At 36.7% G+C, this 25,965-nt stretch overlaps 1 protein-coding gene across 4 annotated transcripts in view; it reads left to right on the plus strand.

Annotated features, from left to right (window-relative positions):
• UTRN (utrophin) overlaps positions 1-25,965 on the plus strand; it is a 490,808-nt gene that overhangs the window by 438,195 nt on the left and 26,648 nt on the right. For all 4 annotated transcript variants that reach the window (XM_060283969.2, XM_060283970.2, XM_060283971.2 and 1 more), the window contains 6 exons: positions 329-495; positions 1,423-1,534; positions 17,870-18,006; positions 23,122-23,160; positions 23,386-23,451; positions 24,539-24,604. In XM_060283969.2, coding sequence (XP_060139952.1) covers positions 329-495; positions 1,423-1,534; positions 17,870-18,006; positions 23,122-23,160; positions 23,386-23,451; positions 24,539-24,604 — 587 coding nt within the window. The remainder of the gene's footprint in view (positions 1-328; positions 496-1,422; positions 1,535-17,869; positions 18,007-23,121; positions 23,161-23,385; positions 23,452-24,538; positions 24,605-25,965) is intronic.

Raw genomic sequence — 25,965 nt, forward strand, 5'->3', positions numbered from 1 at the left:
TGAGTTTTATAGTTTTAAAATATCTATGTGAAGAGTACCTAGAGCTGTGTGGGTTTTGGTTTTGTTTTTTAAATCTAAGTCTATTAAGGTATTGGGATTTTTTTTCTTCTTCGTAATGACAATTTCTTCTTTTTCTCTTTTTAAATTTTAGAATTTTTTTTCCCTTGAAGAACCTTAAATATTTAGTGATTTAACTGACCTAGAAAGAGTTATATAAACTCTGTTTTTACTTTTATACAGATTTTCAGAAGATTTTGAAGCAACAACACCTGTTGCAATTTAAATGAAGACATTTTCTTCACTTTTAACATTTTTGTTTCTTCACCAGAATAACAACAAGCCAGAGATAAGTGTGAAAGAGTTTGTAGACTGGATGCATCTGGAACCACAGTCCATGGTTTGGCTGCCGGTTCTACATCGAGTGGCAGCAGCTGAGACTGCAAAACATCAGGCCAAATGCAACATCTGTAAAGAATGTCCAATTGTTGGATTCAGGTAGGCTGATTTACTACCAGTGGTGGTAGGAGGCTATTTTCTCTTCTGTTTGTATAGTTTCAGTGTATGCCCATCATTCCTTCCCACTTACACCCATTTGGGGGTTTGCCTCCTGAAGAAATGGGATGCTTTTAGCATATTCAGTCCATCTGAAAGTGGCATTCCCTCAAAAAGCCAATACGTGAAGCTTATTTTATTATTGTTATTTATACTGTTTTGCTCCAGAACCAGAGATCTTTCTGAGTTTCTATTTACATAGGTTACAGAAGTGTTCATGCATAATAATTGCATGACTCATTATACATATATGACCCTGATGGAATTTGGTGATTTTCTAAGACTTTGGGGTCAAACTTGGTAAGCAGGAGTTTAGCATTTAAATACTAACTGAGAAGTAATCAAATGACTTCATGTTTCTTCGGCCAAGTTTGGCGTGAAGTACATTAACCCGACTTTCACACAAGAAGCCTTTGTCAGGGAATTTTGAAACTCATTTTTTATTGATGGTATAAGTGATATTTTAAATTTTGACATCAAAATTTAAATTTTGATGTCAAGCTAATAAACATAACTTTTTTCTTCTTTCATTTTGCATTCACATTCAAACATTACAGAAAATCTTCTAACATGGATATTTGTCTTCTCATTATGTTGAAACAGATGAAAACATGTTTTAGAGACTTCAACTACAAAAATTTGCTTTTTTTCTCACTTGGAAGATGGTTTCCTTAATTTCCTTTGTGAAATTTAAGATTCTATTTGTTCTAATTTGGAGCTAAAATACTAAATAAGCAAATTCCACATTTGTAGCCAATATAACTTTTATTTTGATGCTGATTTGGATGAATGAAATTCCTTACCACAAGTGAGTGTTTTGGACTATATAATAGGCTTTCAAGCCAATGAATTTTCCTTTCTTCTCTCTAGGTATAGAAGCCTAAAGCATTTTAACTATGATGTCTGCCAGAGTTGCTTTTTTTCGGGTCGAACAGCAAAAGGTCACAAATTACATTACCCAATGGTGGAATATTGTATACCTGTGAGTACTGAGCCAGTGTTTGTTTATTTGGTTTTGCTTTAACATATTGCTTTTGAATTAGCTAGTGTCTAAAAGTATTCAGTTTATTTAGACTTAACTTTATTTGGAAAAAAATCCCTTTCAAGATCACTTAACCATATATTTTTTGTTGCTTTGTTTTCTTTTAAGCAAATACATTATGTTGAATTTGTTAGCACAGAACAACTATACTTTTTTCAGAAAAATTAATTTATTAAATTTTATTTACATCTGTGTTTTAATATTAAACGTAGCATTCTTGGTAGCAAACTCTTGTGGTACGTGGGCCTCTCACTGTCGTGGCCTCTCCCGTTGCGGAGCACAGGCTCCAGACGCGCAGGCTCAGTGGCCGTGGCTCACGGACCCAGCCGCTCCGCGGCATGTGGGATCTTCCCGGACCGGGGCACGAACCCGCGTCCCCTGCATCGGCAGGCGGACGCTTAACCACTGCGCCGCCAGGGAAGCCCCAAATCCCACTTTTTCACAAAAACAGCTTAACTCTTACTTTGTGTGTGAAATCTTCCCAAATTCTTCTAGCTTCCCCTCACCAAAACACATCATTCTGTGGCCTCTAACAGTAGCCCCTACTTTACCAGTTAGTATTTGATTCCGTGTTATCTTGTATTGTTTTCTGTGTTGGTGTTTTTGCCTCCTCAACTATCTTTTTAATTCCTTGGGACAAGGATGACTCATACTTTTCTTACTATGCTTAGTTAATTCTGGTACATAATGTGCTCATATCTGACATTATAAATACTATTTATAGAATATTAAAGCTGGAAAGAATCTAAGAAATTAACTCATCCTTATTTTTTTTAAAAAAGGCTAAGTCTTAGAGAAGGTAAGGATTTGTTCAAAGTTAGTGGCTTGGATTTAGCGGTTTAACTCCATTTGGGGAATTTTCTGTATGCTTGCTGGAATATTATATTTGTTGAGTACCTGTTATATACCAGGCATTTTGCTGGGGACTAGAGATACAGAAAACATATAATGAAAGAGAAAAAGAGGTCTTTATGTGGACAGATTCAACAGGACTATATATTTTTTTTGAAGAATAAGTAAGCTTATGGAGCAAGATAATATTTAAATTTTTTTCTTGTTACCTGTGCACTGTATGTTTGAATTCTGGGATTAACATTTATTCTAAAAATAGTTACATTTTATATTAAAGATATTCAAATTTTAAGTTTCTTTTTTATTGGAATAAGAGTTTATGATCATTTAATTTCACAGTGAAAATTACCATAATTGGATCTTTTTTAAGTCCATATTCTCTGTTTTAAATAACCAAATTTAATTCAAATTAGAAGCGTTTTTATATGGTAGGGCATAAAGTAGATAGTTCTTTAAATTAGAGAGGGAGGGTGATGAATTTCACATATGACTTACAAGAGTTCATGCAATTGCTGACAGTGAGAGAGAGCTGGATAGGGTTAAATATGAATGAAAAGGGAATGCTACTGAGGGGAGGCATGAGTCACCAAGAGGTGAGTAAATTGACTGCTCCATTGCCACAAGAGTGCAGCTGAGGTTGGTTGGCAAGGATTTGCAGTCCGTGACTCCATCATTGCTCAATGGCTTTGAAATTAAAAGATGGCAGGTACGATTGAAGGCCACGGGCTTCACGATTCAAAGGTGTTAATGGTACTGGGATTTATTTGGGCTATCCTCATGTTGAAGAAACCAAAGGGGGTTGAGGGGCTAGAGATCAAGATGATGGGGGCAAGAATTAGGAGTAAGAGGCAGAAGGTTTGAGTTAGTGAAAGTTTTTTCCAAGTTAAAGATTTGAGATTGAAAGATGTTTTGAGATGTTAAGATGATGAAAGATGTTATGATGAAGCCTGATGTGTGGGCAGACCCCAGTATGTGATAGAAGTGGGACATAGGAGGTTTTGGAGATGAGATGGTGTTTAGAAGATCATCAGTTTGTCTTTAGAAGTGACAGATGATAGCGGCGTCTGGCCAAGTGCTGTCAAAGGGGAACGGATAGGCATATCGATTTTAGTAGATGTTAAAGCTGAGGCTAAGGGGGAAATAGTGTAAACCTCTTTTATTCTTGGCCTTTGATTTTACAGCCCATGATGGAGAGGATTGTAGGGGAGATAGTGTTATCATGGGAGCAACAGTACTCATCTCGTTCATAACTGCAATATGAAATTGCAGTTATGAACAACATGTAGGGGAATGTGTTCATAAGTAGACACAGAGTCATGCTAACAGCTAACAGGAAAGAAAAGTAATTAGAGGCTGTATGCATCTGCTGAGGGGCAGTGGCCCAATACATGTAGGAAAAGTGGGGAAGTGGGGAAAGTCAATAGAGAGAATACTTACCCATTGGTAAATATAGCTATCAGGAACTGAAGCATTAGCCCAGATAAGAAGATGGTTTGAGAGTCATGTTAGCTCAGGTAGAAGGGATGAGATATTTGTAAAATTTTATTGCTAGAAAGGTCAGCAACGTCAGCTACTCCCAGCATTCACATTGTTAGGGATGGAATCATTGCAAAATTCTCTGCTTATGAACTGAGTTTGGACAGGACTAGTTTGTTCTGAGAGTTTCGTTGAGATTTTGGTGAGAAGAGAGGAGGACGGGAAAAGCTTATTAAAAGTTAACAACACTTAAAACAGTTTGTATTGCATTTTTGCAGTTTTTAAACAAGTGCATGTTACTTTTTTTTTTTTTTTTTTTGCGGTATGCGGGCCTCTCACTGCTGTGGCCTCTTCCGTTGTGGAGCACAGGCTCCGGACGCGCAGGCTCAGCGGCCATGGCTCACGGGCCCAGCCGCTCCGCGGCATGTGGGATCCTCCCGGACTGGGGCACGAAGCCGTGCGCCCTGCATCGGCAGGCGGACCCCCAACCACTGCACCACCAGGGAAGCCCACATGTTACTTTTAAAGTATCAGGTTCAAGTATCTTCTTGTCAATATTGGTTAATATATAGGGATATAAAACAAAATTTCAACTTCTGGGAAATTAAATGCATAAACATTCGCATTATAGGGGTCCCAGAAGGAGAAGAGAGAGAGAAAGGACCCAAGAAAATACTTGAAGAGATTATAGTCGAAAACTTCCTTAACATGGGAAAGGAAATAGCCATCCAAGTCCAGGAAACGCAGAGAGTCCCAGGCAGGATAAATCCAAGGAGAAATACGCCAAGACACATATTAATCAAACTATCAAAAATTAAATACAAAGAAAAAATATTAAAAGCAGTAAGGGAAAAACAACAAATAACATACAAGAGAATCCCCATAAGGTTAACAGCTGATCTTTCAGCAGAAACTCTGCAAGCCAGAAGGGAGTGGCAAGACATATTTAAAATGATGAAACGGAAAAACCTACAACCAAGATTACTCTACCCAGCAAGGATCTCACTGAGATTCAATGGAGAAATTAAAACCTTTAGAGACAAGCAAAAGCTAAGAGGATTCAGCACCACCAAACCAGCTTTACAAATGCTAAAGGAACTTCCCTAGGCAGGAAACACAAGAGAAGGAAAAGACCTACAATAACAAACCCAAAACAATTAAGAAAATGGTAATAGGAACATACATATTGGTAATTACCTTAAATGTAAATGGATTAAATGCTCCATCCAAAAGACACAGGCTTGCTGAATGGATACAAAAACAACACCCATATATATGCTGTCTACAAGAGCCCCACTTCAGACCTAGGGACACATACAGACTGAAAGTGAGGGGATGGAAAAAGATATTCCATGCAAATGGAAATCAAAAGAAAGCTGGAGTAGCAATACTCATATCAGATAAAATAGACTTTAAAATAAAGAATGTTACAAGAGACAAGGAAGGACACTACATAATGATCAAGGGGTCAATTCTAGAAGGAGATATAACGATTATAAACATACGTGCACCCAACATAGGAGCACCTCAATACATAAGGCAACTGCTAACAGCTATAAAAGAGAAAATCGACAGTAACACAATAATAGTGGGAGACTTTAACACCTCAGTTACACCAATGGACAGATCATCCAGACAGGAAATTAATAAGGAAACACAAACTTTAAATGACACAATAGACCAGATAGATTTAATTGATATTTGTAGGGCATTCCATCCTAAAACAGGAGATTACACTTTCTTCTCAAGTGCACGTGGAACACTCTCCAGGATAGATCACACCTTGGGTCACAAATCAAGCCTCAGTAAATTTAAGAAAATTGAAATCATATCAAGCATCTTTTCTGACCACAACATGAGATTAGAAATCAATTACAAGGAAAAAAAAGTAAAAAACATAAACACATGGAGGCTAAGCAATACGTTACTAAATAACCAAGAGATCACTGAAGAAATCAAAAAGGAAATCAGAAAATACCTACAGACAAATGACAACAGAAACACGATAATCCAAAACCTATGGGATGCAGCAAAAGCAGTTTTAGGAGGGAGGTTTATAGCAATACAATCCTCCCTCAAGAAGCAAGAAAAATCTCAAACAATCTAACCTTACACCTAAAGGAACTAGAGAAAGAAGAATAAACAAAACCCATAGTAGAAGGAAAGAAATCATAAAGATCAGAGCAGAAATAAATGAAACAGAAACAAAGAAAACAATAGCAAAGAGCAATAAAACTAAAATTAAAAATGAAAAAGGAGAAGTTACAATGGATACCGCAGAAATACAAAGCATCATAAGAGGCTACTACAAGCAACTCTGTGCCAAAAAAATGGACAACCTGGAAGAAATGGACGAATTCTTAGAAAGGTATAACCTTCCAAGACTGAACCAGGAAGAAATAGAAAATATGAACAGACCAATCACAAGTAATGAAATTGAAACTGATTAAATATCTTCCAACAAACAAGAGTCCAGGACCAGATGGCTTCACAGTTGAATTCTATCAAACATTTAGAGAAGAGCTAACACCCATCCTTCTCAAACTCTTCCCAAAAATTGCAGAGGAAGGAACACTCCCAAACTCATTCTACGAGGTTACAATCACCCTGATACAGAACCAAAGATACTACAAAAAAGGAAAATTACAGACCAATATCACTAATGAATATAGATGCAAAAATCCTCAAGAAAATATTAGCAAACACATTGAAAGGATCATACACCATGATCAAGTGGGATTTATCCCAGGGATGCAAGGATTCTTGAATATATACAAGTCAATCAATGTGATACACCATATTAACAAATTAAAGAATAAAAACCATATGATCATCTCAATAGATGCAGAAAAGTCTTTTGACAAAATTCAACACTGACTTATGATAAAAACTCTCCAGAAAGTGGGCATAGAGGGAACCTACCTCAACATAATAAAGGCCATATATGACAAACCACAGCAAACAACATTCTCAGTGGTGAAAAACTGAAAGCATTTCCTCTAAGATCAGGAACACAACAAGGGTGTCCACTCTCACCACTATTATTCAACATAGTTTTGGAAGTCCTAGCCACAGCAATAAGAGAAGGAAAAGAGATAAAAGGAATACAGATTGGAAAAGAAGAAGTAAAACTCACTGTTTGTGGATGACATGATACTATACATAGATAATCCTAAAGATGCCACCAGAAAACTACTAGAGCTAATCAGTGAATTTGGTAAAGTTGCAGGATACAGAGTTAATGCACAGAAATCTCTTGCATTCCTCTACACTAACAACGATAGATCAGAAGGAGAAATTAAGGAAACAATCCCATTCACCACGGCAACAAAAAGAATAAAATACCTAGGAATAAACCTACCTAAGGAGGTAAAAGACCAGAAAACTATAAGACACGGATGAAAGAAATCAAAGACAACACAAACAGATGGGGGGATATACCATGCTCTTGGATTGGAACAATCAATATTGTGAAAATGGCTATACTACCCAAAGCAATCTACAGATTCAATGCAATCCCTATCAAATTACCAAAGGCATTTTTTACAGAACTAGAACAAAAAATCTTAAAATTTGTATGGAGACACAAAAGACCCCGAATAGCCAAAACAATCTTGAGGGAAAAAAATGGAGCTGGAGGAGTCAAACTCCCTGACTTCAGACTATACTACAAAGCTACAATAATCAAGACAATATGGTACTGGCACAAACACAGAAATATAGATCAATGGAACAGGATAGAAAGCCCAGAGATAAACCCACACACCTATGGTCAACTAATCTATGACAAAGGAGGAGAGGATATATGGAGAAAAGACAGTCTCTTCAATAAGTGGTGCTGGGAAAACTGGGCAGCTACATGTAAAAGAATGAAATTAGAACACTCCCTACACCATACACAAAAGTAAACTCAAAATGTATTAAAGACCTAAATGTAAGGCCAGACACTATAAAACTCTTAGAGGAAAACATAGGAAGAACACTCTGTGACATAAATCACAGCAAGATCTTTTCTGAGCCACCTCCTAGAGTAATGGAAATAAAAACAAAAATAAACAAATGAGACCTAATGAAACTTAAAAGCTTTTGCACAACAGAGGAAACTATAAACAAGATGAAAATACAACCCTCAGAATGGGAGAAAATATTTGCAAAGGAATCAATGGACAAAGGATTAATCTCCAAAATATATAAACAACTCATGCAGCTTAATATTTTAAAAACAAACAACCCAATCAAAAAATGGGCAGAAGACCTAAACAGACATTTCTGCAAAGAAGACTTACAGATGGCCAAGAGGCACCTGAAAAGCTGCTCAACATCACTAATCATTAGAGAAATCAAAACTACAATGAGGTATCACCTCACACAGGCTAGAATGGGCATCATCAGAAAATCTACAAACAACAAATCCTGGAGAGGGTGTGGAGAAAAGGGAACCCTCTTGCACTGTTGGTGGGAATGTAAATTGATACAGCCACTATGGAGAACAGTATGGAGGTTCCTTAAAAAACTAAAAATAGAATTACCGCATGACCCAGCAATCCCACTATTGGGTGTATACCCTGAGAAAACCATAATTCAAAGACACATGTACCCCAATGTTCATTGCAGCACTATTTACAATAGCCAGGTCATGGAAGCAACCTAAATGCCTATCGAGAGACAAATGGATAAAGAAGATGTGGGTTGTGTGTATATATATATACACACACACATACATACATACATATACCCAATGGAATATTACTCAGCCATAAAAAGGAACGAAATTAGGTCATTTGCAGAGATGTGGATGGACCTAGAGACTGTCACACAGAGTGAAGTAAGCCAGAAAGAGAAAAACAAATGTCGTACATTAAAGCATGTATGTGGAATTTAGAAAAATGGTACAGATGAACCGGTTTGTAACGCAGAGAGAGAGACACAGTTGTAGAGAACAAACATATGGACACCAATGGGGGAAAGCCGGGGCGGGGGGTGGTAGGATGAATTGGGAGATTGGGATTGGTATATATCCACTAATATGTGTAAAGTAGATAACGAATAAGAACCTGCTGTATAAAAAAAGAAATAAAATAGAAAAACCCCAAGATTTAATACTTTCAGTATTTTTAGAAAATGTAGAAAATCATTTTTCTACTGGAAAAATAGAAAAAGTTTTCTTTTTAAAGTTAAAAGTGAAATAACTTCTTTACAACTGTATATGGTTGGCAAGAAACAAACAAAAACAAAAAGAAAATACTAGAAATAGTTGTTTTGTCCACCCCTCTCCACTCCTGCCAACATCAATGTATTAATAAGACTATAAACATCAAATATAGAAAATGCTGATTCATTCTTTGGAAAGCTCTCCATTGAGTTAGTGTAGTTTGTTTCTGGCAGTCTTACTTCTTCAGATGAGACTTGAGATGTTTGCCAGTATGCTGAAAGCGCAACCTCATTGCTCTTTCTCTGATCTCAGCATCCTAAGGTGGGTTTTCGGTTCTTGCCCACTTACATTATTTTCCCAGTAAGTTGAGTGCATTTACATTGTTGTTAGCTTTTTTTTAAATCTTTTTATTTTATTTTATTATTTTTGGCTGTATTGGGTCTTCGATGCTGCACGGGGTCTTTTTCCTCTGGTTGCGGCGAGTGGGGGCTACTCTTCATTGCGGTGCGCAGGCTTCTCATTGCGGTGGCTTCTCTTGTTGTGGAGCATGGGCTCTGGGCACGCGGGCTTTAGTAGTTGTGGCACACAGGCTCAGTAGTCGTGGCTCACGGGCTCTAGAGTGCAGGCTCAGTAGTTGTGGTGCACGGGCCTAGTTGCTCTGTGGCATGCGGGATCTTCCCAGACCAGGGCTCGAACCCGTGTCCCCGGCATTGGCAGGTGGATTCTTAACCACTGTGCCACCAGGGAAACCCTGTTGTTAGCTTTTAAGGTGACATTTGAGCAAAATCCATTTTACTTTGGATGACTCACTACTTATTCTTGACCCTTTGATGATTCTGTTAATGCTAATTTTTTAGTTTCATATTTTTCCATTAGAACTGGTAAGACTCTGAGCTTATCTTACTAATTTCATCCTACCTATAGAATTCAGTGTGTCTGAATTTCAACTTGTTGAAATCTAGGAAACTTAAAGCAAAACTGAGAGGTTGTTTTGCAATTTTTAAAAAACTATTGGAACGTCTTTAAGATAAGCCCTGTGATAATGAAATGTTCTTTTAGAAGTATGCATCTATCATTTGGGACTATTGACTTCTATATGTAAGACGTAATTCCTGCTAATGAGGGTATTGTTCAACAGTGATTTTTGTATTTGTGCATGATACAAATAATAATTATTCTGCTCATGTGCCAAAGACTGTGTTGTTTCTTATGTAATCTTGGTTTTCCTCCTTGTTCTTCCTTGTTTTCCTCTGTCTATAATTTATGCATACTTGTAGTTAAGTTAAAACTCTAATGTTGGGAGAAACAAAGAAATTTTGAGGAGATTTTGAGGAGATTTAAAATGAATATGGTTTTGTTTTGTTTTTTTATTTGTAGTCCTCTAACTCTAAATTTTGCTCTATATGAAGTCTGTATTTGTTCCCAATCAAGGAGTAAAACAGAGGAAAATTTAAAATACCCCCAGCTTTGGTTGGCAAAATAGAACTCAAGAGTGAAAAATCATCTCATACCAGCTTACACAGGATTTTTTGGGATTTGGGTAGAGAGTTACATGGACAGACTTACGCCAGGCTACATTTTATAATTCAGCAACACTTTTTAAATGATTGATTTGTACTAAGTTGGTGGGGAGCCAGTCAAGAACTAACTACTTAGCATTATCCAGATAAGTTTTCTTTATTATCTCACTGCTTCTTAATAGCAGCATAACAGAGGAAAGTATATTTTAAAGTATTCACATACCCACTTGTCTGTGTAGGTTCAGTTTTTAAATGTTTTTCACAGTGAGTCACCTTCATTAGATTTCCAAAAATGACAATTTGAAGGACAGTCCTCATTTGGATATGAGAGTTCTTATGTGCTTGTTAAAAATGAGTCCAGAAGGATTTGGGGGAGATGGTGGTAGCAGTGGCTTCAGAGTTTTCAATCTCTTTTGCCTTTGCCATTTTCTTCCCATATGTAAAGTAGTTACATAAAAAGAGACAGAGATCTAGACAGCAAAACCAAACCTCTGGATAATATTTACAACAAAACTAGGTAATGGGATATCCCCCAAATAAATCTAGATGGTAACAAACCACCACCAGTCACAAAATTTGCTACATATTGTTGGGGAGGAAAAAATTTACCTCTACCCGTCTAGGTTCTTCTGACTGGTCTAATAATTAAATTGACGTGAGACAGACTAACAAGAGAAAAATCAAAGTTTAATTTTGTGCATATGAGAGACTCAAAGAAGTGACTAAAGCAGGCAGTTTTGTACCTTTTAGGCAAAAAAACCCAATAACTTTGTGAAGAACTGACAAGACAAAGAAACTTAGGCTTGGCTACCAATTACAGAAGAATCCCACAGGTTTGGGGCCTGTGGTTCCCACAGGTTTCTCAGCCTTGAATTCCCTATTTCTAGCCATAAGGATGTTTCTCTGTGTCGTGGCGCAGGGAGGGTACCTTTTACGTGGGAGATTATTTCCTGCTTTCAGGGGGACAAAGCGTAGGGTCAGACTGTTCTTGCCCTGGCTGTTTCTCAATTAATTTAAACTAATCAATACGCCCCCTTTGGCATATTTTGGGGTAACAGAACATAGGAAAGAGTTAGAAATAAAAGAAAAATAATTTCAGAAATTAAGACTAATTAATTTTAGTCTTAATAAACAGAGCAGATAAATACCATAAAAGAAATAGAAGGTGAATAAGAGGCAAACCTTAAAACTTAAAAAGAAGTGAAGAAAGCAATATAAGGGATTCAAGAGAAAATGACAAATACTGAAGACAGGCCAAAAAAAAAAGGACTGGAAGTATGGATAATATGAGTCCCTGAAGAAGAAACCCAAGATAAGGTAGAACAAATACTAAAAATAAAAATTAAAGGGATTTCCCTGGCGGTCCAGTGGCTAAGACTCCATGCTTCCACTGCAGGGGGCGTGGGTTTGATCTCTGATTGGGGAACTAAGATCCTGCATGCCTCATGGGGGGGCCAAAGATAAAAAATAAAACAATAAAATAAAATTTAAAAAGAAGGAAAACTAATCAATTCTACTTCCAAAAAAATCTTTTTGAAGAAAATCTTTCCTCCCTCAAAAAAAAAAAAAAACCCAGAAGAACAAGAAAAAGTGAATCTGTATACTGAAAGAGTATATTATGCCTGAGAACACTAACTCAGAATGATCAGCACTATGACATATTCTGGTAAAATTAATGGACTTTAAAATTTAAAAAAATCCTTTGGTCATTTAAACAAAAGGAAAAAATGACTTAAAAAGGAAAGAAAATTAAATAACCATCAGACTTTTCAACTGCAATACTTTATACCAAAAGAAAATGGAGGAACATACTTAAGAAACTCAAGGGAAAAATATATGAGCTAAGGATTTCATGTCCAGAAAAACCAACTTTCTAGTAACTAGCAAAGGACACAGGAAATACATCATCAACATGTAAGAGCTCAGGTAATATTGGTCCTATGAGCACTTCTTGGGGAATTTGTTAGAGACCAAAGTAACTAGAGACATAACATCCAACGGACTGATGTTGGAGATGTTGGAGGACTGACTGACGGAGAGCATAACATCCTACGGACTGATGTTGGAGATGTTGGAGGACTGACTGACGGAGAGCATTAACTATATTGTTACCAGTAGAACTTAAACTAAATGGGACAACAAGGAAGAGGCTCCTACTGGCCAAAGATGGGACAGTTTGAGCTTCAATAATGATAATATAGTTGACCCTTGAACGCAACAACCTCCTGGAGAGTGGAAAATCCACGTAACCTTTACAGTGGGCCCTCCACATCCACGGTTTGTGTAGTGCTATAGTACATATTTAGTGAAAACAATCTGTGTATGAGTGGACCCGCGTCATTCAAACCCGTGTTGTTCAAGGGTCAACAGTAATTGCAATAGATCAAAACTCATCAAATATGTTAATGTATGAATTCATAATGATATTTTAAAATAATTTAAAATTGGTCTTCTTTGGAAGATGGTAGGAAACCAATTCATTACAGGGAAAATTGGTCAATAAAAGTGAAAAATCAAACATGTAATCCTGCCTTTCCTGAATCAACTTTACTATTGAGTGACTAAATGGATGAGGGGGATGTCCTTAAAAATTTTTTTCAACTAAAAATGAATGGTAGAATTAGAATATCACCATTTTAAAGCCCTCATTGGATGGATATAGGCATTTAGCATGAAAGCTACTAGGATTATGTAAGAGAGATGACCACACATCATGTGTCTCCTATAATCCTACCAAACACCACTGATAATCTTGCCAGAAGAGCAAACGTGAGTCTCACTGAGTCTCATGCATTCTCTGGATCCAGCTGCCAATTTGCAGGATATCCAAAGGAACATGCTAAACTGCACCAAAAATGTGCAACCAGCAAAATTCTACTCTTGAAAACTTCACAGGTTGAATTGCCTGAGTTTCCAACAGAAAAATTGTAATGAAATGGCAAGTATGAAGAAGAAATCTGGTAGACTAAAAGTGACTTAAAATATATCAGGTTTTTAAAAATGAGCTAGACTAAACTATACTATCTAGAGACAAACATTGGAGTGATGAAACTATTTTTAAAACACAAGGAAGTTATTGTAAAAATGAGGATGCTGGTTTTAGAGAGGTGGGAAGCAGTTATGACTGGAATGAGGCTTCTCAAATGTCCAACAAAGTTCAATTTCCTGGGCTTCCCTGGTGGTACAGTGGTTGGGAGTCTGCCTGCCGATGCAGGGGACATGGGTTCGTGCCCCGGTCCGGGAAGATCCCACATGCCGCAGAGTGGCTGGACCCATGAGCCATGGCCGCTGAGCCTGCGTGTCCGGAGCCTGTGCTCCGCAACGGGAGAGGCCACAGCAGTGAGAGGCCCGCGTACCACAAAAAAAAAAGTTCAATTTCCTGACTGGATGGTATTCACCATATAATTTATTTTATTAAACCAGGTGCCTGTTGTATATAGTTTTATATATCTGTTTTATTTTGCAATAAAAAGGATTAAAAAATAAAACAGTCCAATTACAACCATTTGAAGAGTGGTTATCTCTGGGTGACAGAAGAGCTGGCAATTTTAATTTTTCTCCTCTTTCTCTTCCATGTGTATTTTTTTTTCTAATTGTACTTGCACTGAACATTTCTTATATATGCAATTTGAAAGTTATAAAATGACATTTCAATATAAATTTTGTAAAACTCAGCCACAGGGTATCTTAGTAGTACTTTATTTAAAATAAAGGCAAAATTCAGACTATAATAATAGTTTAGTCAATGGCTATGGCTTCTTTTTCTTACAAAACTTAAGACTGTTCCATTTTTCATGGAGAGGTATATAGCTCTGGTATGGTGAAAAGACCCAGGTTTGCAAGAGCAGCTCTTGCCTTACTGACCTTGTCAATCTGAATCCCTGAAAGCCTTAGTGTCAGTTTCCTTTTGGGTCAAAATAGTGATGGTACTCTCACTGCCCTTGATAGTAAAAAAAAAAAGATTGAAGGAAAGCTATTTATAAGGTGAGACTTCTGTGCTAATATATTACCCTCGTTACATCTAATGAGATCTACAAAGTCTTTTGTTCTTTTTATTTCTTTTCTTACAGCAATAAGTGAAAACCTAGTCTTTTGAGAAATGCATGGATAACTTAACATGCTGGATAATTTTTGTAGTAATGAATGATCCTTTCGATTTCATCTTCATATCATAATATCAATAGTTGTTTGCTTTAAAAAGAACAAGAATAACTCTGTCTCCATACTAGCATGGAGACAGAGTTGAGTTTGATGATATTCATTATGCTAGGTGGGTGGTCCTCTGTTTAGCTTTTTACCAAACTGTTGCTCTAGCACCTTCAAACAGAGAAATATTAGGTACTGTTATTAGATAGGAAATTAGATCAAATATGTACAAATATATTTAAGCCTTTTATTTTGGCCACGCCACGCGGCATGCAGGATCTTAGTTCCCTGACCAGGGATTGAACCTGCACCTCCAACATTGGAGGTGCAGTGTCCTCACCGCTGAACTGCCAGGGAATACCCTATTTTAACCTTTTTTGGTGAGAAAATAGGCATAATTCACTTTCTTGGCTCTATCCCAGCTAAAGAATCACATTCCTGTGGGATGAATTACTTTTCACTTTTCCTTTTAATATTGCATAAAGTTTATGGCATTAGTGAATTTAGTGCCCTTAGATTACAACTGCTGGTGGTAGTTTTTTTTCCTCATTAGCACTGTATATGAGAATGCACTCATTTTTTCTAAATATCAAATTTGAGCATTATCTGAAACCCCTGCTATAACTTTTTGGGAGGCAGGTAGGTGTTTTTTGTTTGTTTTTTGTTGGTCGGTTGGTTTTGCTTTGTTCTTCCATGTCCTGAATGTATTTAGCTAAAGAATGTGTGATGCAGAATTGGACTTGTACTTTTAATGATGTGTCATTTTTTTCCCAAGCAAGAGTTCACATTGAAACCAAAATAGAGATAAGCTAGAAGAACATTATACTAAGTAAAAGAAGCCAGTCACAAAAGACCACATGTTATTTGATTCCATTTATAAGAAATGTCCAGAATGGACAAATCCACAGAAACAGAAAGTAGATTAGTGGTTGCCAGAGGCTGAGGGGAGGAGATGGGGGTGGGGAGAGGGGTGGGAATGATTGCTAATCGGTACAGGCTTTCTTTCTTTTTGAGGTGATGATGATGTTCTAGAATTAGATTCTGGTGATGGTTGCACAACGCCATGAATATACTAAAGGCCACTGTATTGTACGCTGTCCTGGCTGAGGCAGACTGGGGAAGTGGCCCGGTGCCTTGCCCACCTGGCCTTTTCTCCCACCCACCCCACTCAGGGCTGCCTGAGTTAAAGACCTGGATATGGCTTGAAAATCACTGGCCAGAGCAATAAAAACCTTCTTATTGCCAGATGGAAATGGACCAAGTAAAAGCTGGAGGCCGTTACTTCTTTATCTCCTTGTATATTAACAGTGTGTTAAGGACAGACATAGAAATAAATTGGGTCATAAATGCTTATTATTGCATGGGGCCTTCTTTTTGTATTTCTATCATGGAAAGCTTCTTCCTTTTTTTGTCTCTTTACCAAAACATTCAGGATAAACATATGTATAAACTTAATGATCTGTGGTTGTGATACCCATTGCTAAAAGCCCAAATGTCCTTTATAGTAGTGATATATCCTTTTGGCTTTATTCTCTGTAGCAGGCATTGTGTCTCTAAATATTGCCTTCTTTACTCCCAACTGTGTTCTGCTTCTTTCTCCTGTTCTGCCTGGTTAGATTTTAATACCCCCAAACCATCCTCTTATAGCAACCCTTTTTCCTCTACAGAGTGCCTTGGATTTTTTTTTTCCCCCGTTACTAGCTCATTTTCTACACTTTATATTTGGGAGGGTCTGTATCTATATAACTGCAGGCATTATATAGTTTTTTCTTTGTTATTCAGGAAAAGATTTGACATTGTGGGTCTGATAGCAAGGCCTACTGATAATGTGGGCTTTGCTTGCTATACATATCCTTTTAAATAAAGCAAAGATTGATGTATAAATAGCTTGGGCTGATTTATGTTTTCTCTCTGCTCTGCAAGCTTAGAGAATCAAAAGTTTCCTTAACTGTTTACTAGAAGAAGACATATTTAGGTGGAATGGGAGCAAATAGAAAGTAACAAAACCACATAAGCGTTGACTCAATTCAGTTGTTTTAAAAAATAATTACATTTTGTTAAACTTCTGTTTGCGAAACAAGTTTGCATGAGTCTTGGGCATGCTTGTCATGAGGGAAAAGACAGACTGGGGAGGGTGCAAGGCCTGGAGGGAAGCAGGTGGCAGGTAAGTCAATATATTTAGTACTCAGTTTGTTATCATAGAAAAGTCCTCTGGTTTCGCTTTGTAAAGAGGTTGGCGTGAGGTCTGTCTAGCTGTAGAAGGGATAGCCAGCTAGGAGTCAGATGACCAAGGTTTCAGTTCAGTTCTGCACACATCAATATTTTAAATACACTTTCAGAAGGACTAAAGTTGATGTCTGTTTAACATATTCCAAAAAAAAAACTAGAGTTGATGATACAGAGTAGAAAACTGGGGCTCAGAGAACAGTTCATTGAGTGGATGAGGGCTTGGCTGTTGGGGTAGATTTCAGCCCACCTCACCCTAAATGATTAGTAACTAGTCATCTTGAAATGCTTCTTTAAAAAGTCACATTTTATATGGCCATTAGTAATTTAGTCCATGTCGAATAATTATATATTTGTATGGTTGGAAAAGAACAAGAATCTGACAGTATTTCTTGCAATACAGAGAACCAGTGTGGCCCTGCACTTTCTCTCTTGTGTATTTCTCTTTTCTAGATTACAATGTATGTTGACTTGTACAGACTGTATATATAGCTCAGCCTGATTTATCCACCTTAGTTTAAACCATATAATATCCAGAATACTTCATCATCACCAAATGTTTAGTAACATATTGCAGCTTTTTTAGTGAAAGGAATCAACCAATAAGATTGTCAAAACTAATTTTACTTTTAGGCCCGATTTTTAACATATTGGGGAAATTATCTACTTATGGTTTATGCTCAACAGAAAATTTAAAATTGTAAACTAATTGCTGGATATATTTAATGATGAGTCCTGAGTGCCATGTGTTATGACCTTGTGCGCTATTCCAAAAATACATAAAGCTACTGATACTGTGGTCATGTAATTGCATCAGTTTACATCTACTCTAATTTGATGGTAGATAGTTGTCTCCTTCCTTCCATTTTAATGAGAAAAGTGTGATTTTTTTCAACCTCATAGACAACATCTGGGGAAGATGTACGGGACTTCACAAAGGTGCTGAAGAATAAGTTCAGATCGAAGAAATACTTTGCCAAACATCCTCGGCTTGGCTACCTGCCTGTCCAGACAGTTCTTGAAGGTGACAACTTAGAGACGTAAGTTTAATTTTACTAGTAAAACTTGTATTTGTATATGCTCTTATATCTGCTACTTTTATGTTAGTGACAAAAGAGAAATCTGATACCCAAAAAGAATTTGTGTTTTGGTAAAATGTTTCATTTTAAAAGAGGTAAAATAAACTTGGAATCAGTCTTCACAACATGAATTTTGACTGTTTGCTTTTGATGATACAGCAAAACTTCCAGGTTTAATTTTGCCTGTGTTCCTAAACATGAAATAGACAAAATTTCTTAAAAGTGTATAATTTGAGTTTACAAACATAAATGAAACAAAGCTTCAAGTAACAAAATTACGTTGGGATTATAAAGCAGAGAATAGCAATTTATAGCCTGAAATGAAAAGAAAAAGAAATTTTAAAGTGAGCCAGAAGAAATGCAAGAGCAAATTTTAAATTACTAAACAATTATACATCAAGATCAAAATAAATATGATTTTAAATCTTTGAATCACTTTTTAAAAATATCAGCATAAATATGCCTGCCAAGGCAATTTTCTTGTGCTTGAATCTTGGGGGGAATTAACTTTTATTGCTAATCATAGCAGAGTGCCTAGTCGTAAAGAATAGTGAAGTTCTAGTTACAGAAATATGCCCTCTCAAATAACTACAGAAGAGAAGCTCCGAAGTGTGAAGTATGGAGTTTCCTACATTATATAGTAGAGAAAATTGTAATAAGAAGTATAAAAATGTGTTGACATTTAACCTTCAAAACTCATAATTCATTTTATTGTGTATATGAGAGATAATCAGAGAATAGTAATCGTCCAGTGTATTATGACAGTCCATGTCTCAAAGATGTCAAAATAGAGGGATAGACTATTTAGTCCAATTTTTTTTTCCATATAAAACCCTATAGACCAGGGGCTTTGCTACATTTATGTGCAGTTTTTTTTTTTTTAGTTCGTTGAACTGCTAAGAAGTAGAAGAAAGACCACAACCAAAGCATAGTAGGTATTTTTATCCCTCTATAGGTAACATTATGGGTGTGCAGCAGAAAGAAATACAAAGCAGCTGTGTATGTAGATAAAAATACCACATACTCATTTAAAGCATACCAAGAAATTCAAACTTTTTGATAACCTTGCTTGATTTCAGATTCTGTACAATTAGGATATATGCCGCCCAGTCATTTTTTCCACAGTACATTTTAGAAGAAATTTTATTGAAACAATTTCAATTTAAAGGACACTACTCAAATACTTAAAATCCGGGACTTCCCTGGTGGCGCAGTGGTTGAGACTCCGCCTGCCGATGCAGGGGACGCGGGTTCGTGCCTTGGTCTGGGAAGATCCCACGTGCCGCGGAGCGGCTGGGCCCGTGAGCCATGGCCGCTGAGCCTGCGCGTCCGGAGCCTGTGCTCCGCAACGGGAGAGGCCACAGCAGTGAGAGGCCCGCGTACAGCAAAAAAAAAAAAAAAAAAAAATACTTAAAATCCATAAGGAAAGGTATATTTTTGGTCCTCTGTTTTGTGGGTAGATTTTTTTCAGAAGTGTATGATAATACATTCTTATTTTTTTAGTATCCAATATATAGCTTAACTATGCTGAACACCTTCTAATAAAGACAAAATTTTACTTATCTTGGTATCAGATCTAAATAACCTTTGGAGTAGTTGCCTGAAGCATAGAATTATCACACAGTGCTTTTATTTATAGGATACTTTGATAGGTTTGAAATAGTGATGTGCCTTTCACTCTTTGGATAAACCATTTGGGACCATTTATGTCCCAGATATCTGCATCCTTCATATGAATCATACAGATAGATAGATCTTTTAAACTCCTTTTAAGCAATTTTGATAATTTGCCTTTCACTGTCAAAGTAATCACTGACATCAATCATTCTATTCTGGGTGACTCAGTGAAAGTAAAAAAGAACAGAAAAGTGTGCCAAATAATTTTGTGCTATGATTTTTGGCTGTAACTCTGAAGATGCTTCATTTTAGCTAACATAAATTTACCAGCATTGTCAGTGAGAGGAAAACAAGAGAAAGAAAAGGAGGAGTGTAAGATTAAGTCAGATGTCACAAGATCGTTTTTGAAAAAGATTTATGAGCTACTGGATACATTGGGCAGTTTTTCTTCTTTTTTCACTCCTAGGATGCCTTCTTGGAGTCAGTATAGTTCATTTTTCTACTGAGCCCTTTCCAGTACAGGGCCACTTAATCTTCTGGTGTAACAATTTACATGAGTGGGTAGTAAAAAATTTGATTTCATTTATTCTCCTATTTGTGGGAAGAGAACATTGGAGAAAAACCAGCAAAGTGGTAAATGTGTTGAAGTTATATATGAAGCTGATTAGAATTTTCTTTTGCTGCTTTCTCTTTCATCTCTGCAAAATGTAAGGTCTTATCCCCTATCCAGTAATTATACATGCGTGCGTGGAGGGGATTTATGGGAAAATTAGTAAAAGAAGGTAAACAAATCCATGATTAGGCTTATTCGATTAATTTTATAACTATGCAAGATTTTTTTTTCAAAAAATAAATCAAAATAAATGAGTAGAGCTTGATGAAAGAGTTACCGTTGAAAATAAACCTGAGAAACAGGCTCAAAGAGTGACAAAGAAATTTGAGAATTGAGTGAGATTTACTGGCCAAAAAGGTTTCCCTGAAGATTAAAAGGAGTAAAATAGACACCTCTCCCTGGTATTGGTTAAGGTGGAGTAGATGAGTTTCATGTTTTTTTAAGTTCTTACTGTAGCAAGAACCAATTCATAGTAAGTAGAATTATGGTTGTGGGGGCATTGCACTGGCAGGAAGTGACAGCTAACCTGGAGAACTGAAAGAGTAATAGGGCCAAACGCTCAGTGTTTGGTGCCTGGGGAGGAGAGGGAGAGTTTCAAGCCAAGGCAAACATTTTCAAAAGCCTGAAGACAAGATTGTTTCAGAAACTGGGATGGGAAGTAATGAAAATGGAGAGAAAAGCAAGAACCAGATAATGAAGGACCTTGTAGGCCATGCCACGGTGTTTGTAGGTTACTTGAGAGCCGTGGGGAGCCATTGAAGATTTGTATGTTAGAGCACACTGGGACTGCACTTACTCTGCCTGGGGAGAAATGGACTTCAGAAGGCAAAAATGTTGGAAGCATGAGGAACAGTCTGCTGAGAATTTAAGGCACCAAAGGAGTCACGAAGTTCTTCAAAGAAAGTCTGATTTACATTTCATATAACATTAGTAGAGTCAGATTCCTTCCATATTAGTGTGTGATTAACCAAACTCTGTTCAAACACTACTCTCGAAAGCAGGGATAGGCCGCATTATGAAGTCTTGGCTAACACATAGATTGGTCTTATTTTTAACCCCCTTTAATCATAGATTCTAACAATGCAGGGAGAATATTGCCCAGTTTTCCTCTTCTAGAATTAAATGAAAAAGCTTATCACTTAACATTTTTTTCTGCAAATCAAGGTACTTTGAAGTCAATAAAGCCTAAACTTTTGGGTTTTTGTAATCTTTATTTATTTTCTTAGAAATTTTCACAATATATAAAAAACTTTCTCTTGAGAAACTTCAATTCAGCTTTCTGCCTCTGCCATTCTTATCTTAGTTCAGTGAATCACTATTGTGCTAACTGAATTAACCTTACAGGAACCAGTCAAGCAGTTTCACAAAGCTTTTCTGAGTTCAATTAAGATAAAAAGTACATATGTTTCTTACATTTAAAGCTCACAGCGAATGTTGTAGTACACTTGAATTTTAGAAACGGTCTCTCAAGCAGTGCCTATTTTTTAGAAAGTGTATAGCAAATCATTTACCTGACACTTACCACACATATTTCAGAGTTAATGAAAAGTGATGTAAAAAGACTATTGAATAATACTGTTTTGTTTCATGGTTGTTGTATCTATTTTATACATGGGTAATTAAGTCTATTTACAGTATAGATGTTCTGACAAACACTGAATAAATGCCTGTTTTTGAAAGTAGGTCCAAAGAGTCTCAGTTTTCCATCCCAATAAGATGACCTTCCATCTTCTTTTAACCTTTGCTATGCAGACATCAACTTTTGCTTCCCAGTAGGAGATAATGAGATCATTAACTTTTTCTTGAGTATGTATCTGTAATAGAAATAGGAGAATCAAGTAGATCTAGAATAATTTAAACTTTCCTTCCTCTTTGTTTCAGTCAGCATTAGCTTTTGCAGGAGATTTTACTTAATTAGAAAACTAATTTTCTTTAGAATTTTAAATTTCCACATTCATCAGTATTCCCTCCTCTTCCTTCCCCTCCAGTAAAAAAGGTTAGGGTTTGAACTAGCTTTTAATTAGGATCATTTGTTTTCAAAGGATACATGGAGACTTCGGGATTTCTAGGCAGTGCTGGGAGGTTGGAGTGTACCCCCGGGGCTAGGAGGGATACTGAATGATCAAGTTCCAAGTCTCAAGCCCTGATTCAAGCAATGTTCCTTTTGTCAGTTTCTTAGATAGAACTTCTGGATAAAATTTTGTTTGAAGACAGTGAGTGTATCATGATCTAGAAAAGTTGCTTTCAGTTGTATGGATAATTGAGACTTTTGGCCGGGTGTAGAGGAAAGCGTCGCATCTTTTTTCAGTGAATCTGTGAGGTTGAGATACTTTGTGTACACCTGGATTTGGATTTTTACGTTTAAAATTGAGCAAAGATTCAGAACATTCTCATCTTATCGCAACTCTGCCATCAATATACAATGTAGTCTTTGGTATTTAACTTTACCATTCTGATCAAGTTTCTTCTCCAGGAAAAACAAAAATATGATTGCATCTCCCTTCGGTATGTTATGGAACGTTATTGTTGACATAACTTTGAGGTATTTTAGAGCGTTCTGTTTCTTTTTTCAGTCAGATTACTTAAAGATGTGTTTGCTGTCTATAACAAATATCCTGTAATATCTGTGAAAAGGCCCCTGCAGGCACTTGAATACACAGTATCTTTTCTAGAATAAACAGTCATTTCTGTTAGTTTTGATTTTGTCACAGTGGACCTCAGGGCAACCAAACATGGGAGTGGAAGACAATTGAGAATGTCCCCCACCCCTATGCCCACTGCTTTTGTCTTAAATTGCTCTAAAGTGTTTGTTCTATGACTTTTGTCTCCCTCTGCCCTCTTTGCAGTCCTATCACACTCATCAGTATGTGGCCAGAGCACTATGAGTGAGTATTCACAGCTCCATATGCACAAGACTGATGTTCTGATCAGCTTTCTCAGCATGGGGTGATTACTAAGCTCTTGTTCTAAAATAATACTTCTGCCCCCTGGGTAACAATCCTAGTGGTTTGTTTGCATGTCAAATTCATCACTTAACTAAGCTAACATTCCTAAAGTAACATCTGTCAACATTTGTGTGTAAAACTGTTTATTTGCTTTCTCTCTTATAGCCCTTCACAGTCTCCTCAGCTGTTTCATGATGATACCCATTCAAGAATAGAACAGTATGCTACACGGTAAGAAACTCTGATAGGAGCCCTCCACTGCACTGCCACCCAGAATGTATCTCTTTCTGTATTAATCTTATATCATTAACGTGCCTTGATTTAAGGGAGGTAGTTTGGCAGAAGTCGTGATTCCATTATATTTGAAAGCTGGGCTTTCATCTCTCCATGTTGTAATTTGCACTTTACCAAACACCTGCTATACATTCTGTGGACTAAATCTCCATGGGATGTGATTACTGAGCTCATGAGAATCCAAACACCGTACAAGCAGGGTTTAGATAATGTAACCCAGTTTTCAGTGAATGAAAGTAGGGATTGAAAGTGTTCTCAGGAGAGGGTGCACATATGAATTAAAATATGTAATTAAATGTATGCTAAAGCTTTATTATAGGGGTTTATTTTAGAGTCCCCAAACAATATAGAGTATAGGCTGGTCTTGATGGTATGTACAAACTTTCAGGAAAGAAATATACACTAAGCATCGGCAGTGCTAGTTACTCCCTATGCCTTAAAAGGTTAGTTCAAGCACCATAAAATAGTAACATTTGAACTGAGTCTAGGCCAAGTAGAAATTTAGGTAGAAAGTCAGGCTTGGACCATTGGAAAGACATACTCAAAAGCATTGAGCTAAGAAAGAACATGGTTTATTTAAAGGATTGCAGGTAGAGAAAGGGGAAAGGATGAGAAGGAATGAAGGAACAGAAGCTGAAGTCCAATAATGGGGGGCCCACCTGCTAAGGAGTAGGATTCTGTCCTTTGGTAAAGGGGAGTCATGGAGAGTCTTTAAACACGAGAGGAACATAATCAGATTTGTGTGAGAATGAAGACTGACCTAAGGGTCTCGGAGGTCAATTCTGAGACTAGGTCTATTAGGAGACTAAGTAACATGGTATAAAATAAAGGTCTCCAGGCCTTAAGGCAGTGGTGATAGAAATATAGCTCAACATTAGATGTTTTAATTTCAAAGTCTTGCTGGGGGATTTGGGCCGTTCTGTATTTTGTGAGAATTAGGACAGTTTAAGGAACACTGAGGATGTACCAGTCGACTATGCCCTATATGGCCACATTCTCTAACCTCCTTATTTTCATTTTTCAGACTGGCCCAGATGGAAAGGACTAATGGGTCTTTCCTCACTGATAGCAGCTCTACCACAGGAAGTGTGTAAGTAAATCATGAAATTAGTGCTGCCTGGGAAAGCTAGTTCTTGTATTATGGCTGTCGGATATAATCGTCATTGATTACAGCCCTGAATTTTGATCCCAGTCAAAATTGATAAGTGTGGTTATAAAAATGTCGACATAGATTTTATGCTTTCAAGCCATGATAGTATAAATTGGATATGTTTATTTAGTTAGTTTCGTATAAGTTGCTGAAAAAAATCCTACATTTGGCCACTCATCTGTCTCAGGAAAATCAGATTGTTTTATTTATAAATACAGGTATAGATATTCATTCCATTTGTCTGATATTTCTTGTTAATTTAACAAATGTAATTCTACAGAATATGTGCTATTCTGCAAAATTCTCTTCCTTCTGTGTGCTCACATTTTCTCCATAGTCTCTGCCATTTAATAATTATAACCCACACAGGCTTGGACATCTCTTCCCCACTCTTCATTGAGAAGTGTTAACTCCTCTGCCAATATCTGATTTTATTAGCAACTAGGAAAAGCCTCCTTAACTTAAGAATACTTTTCAAAAACCTTTCTAGACAGATATTTTCCCTCTGATTATCCCACTGTTGTGTGCCATCTTGCTTTTAGAACTTTTCCCGCCCTCCACCACCTTGGAATTAACATTTTAAATTCTGAGTGATATCTAAAAGATTTCAAGAGTGTCAAGTCTACTTGACTCGCACAGATTCATTGTGGTCTGGATCTGGTGGGAAGCTGTAAGGTAACCAGGAAAGTTGTAGAACATGGTTCTTAGGTGTTTTATACTAAAAAGATCATGGAGAGAGCCAAGGTGAAATACCTTGGGGCACTCTTAACATGGAATGTCTTCTTGTCAGTATTTTTAAAAAATTGTTTTACTGTCATTAAGCTTATAAATAAAAGCTCTCAGGAGATTGTTCAATTTTAAATTTCAAAGATTAGCAAGTTAATACTGTATAATAATGCAGTCGTGATTTACCTTATTATTAATGTACTGTGAGTTTGGAACAATTCCCAAAGCAAGATAATAGCATATTCATAATGCTTGTTTCATGTTTAACCTCCTAGTGTGTATTTCTTATAAAGTGGTTAGTATCTTGAATATCCTAAATCCACATGACTTCCACCACGTTTGACAGATAGCTAAAGAATTAAACAAAATTTAAAAATAATCATTAAAACCAAAATAATTAAAACCAAACTTAAATTCTTTAAAATGTGTTTTTTGCATCTTGTGAACAGAGTAAAGGCAATGCTCAAATTTAGTTTCTCCTATTTTCAAATTAGAATAAGCACTATTTATTTTTAAATTTAGCACCAGTGCCTGAGAAAAGACAGTAATCAGATGACTAACAGCTGAATACATTT

This window comes from Globicephala melas, chromosome 14 (genome assembly GCF_963455315.2).
Source record: "Globicephala melas chromosome 14, mGloMel1.2, whole genome shotgun sequence".
In the NCBI taxonomy this organism is placed as follows: Eukaryota; Metazoa; Chordata; class Mammalia; order Artiodactyla; family Delphinidae; genus Globicephala; species Globicephala melas.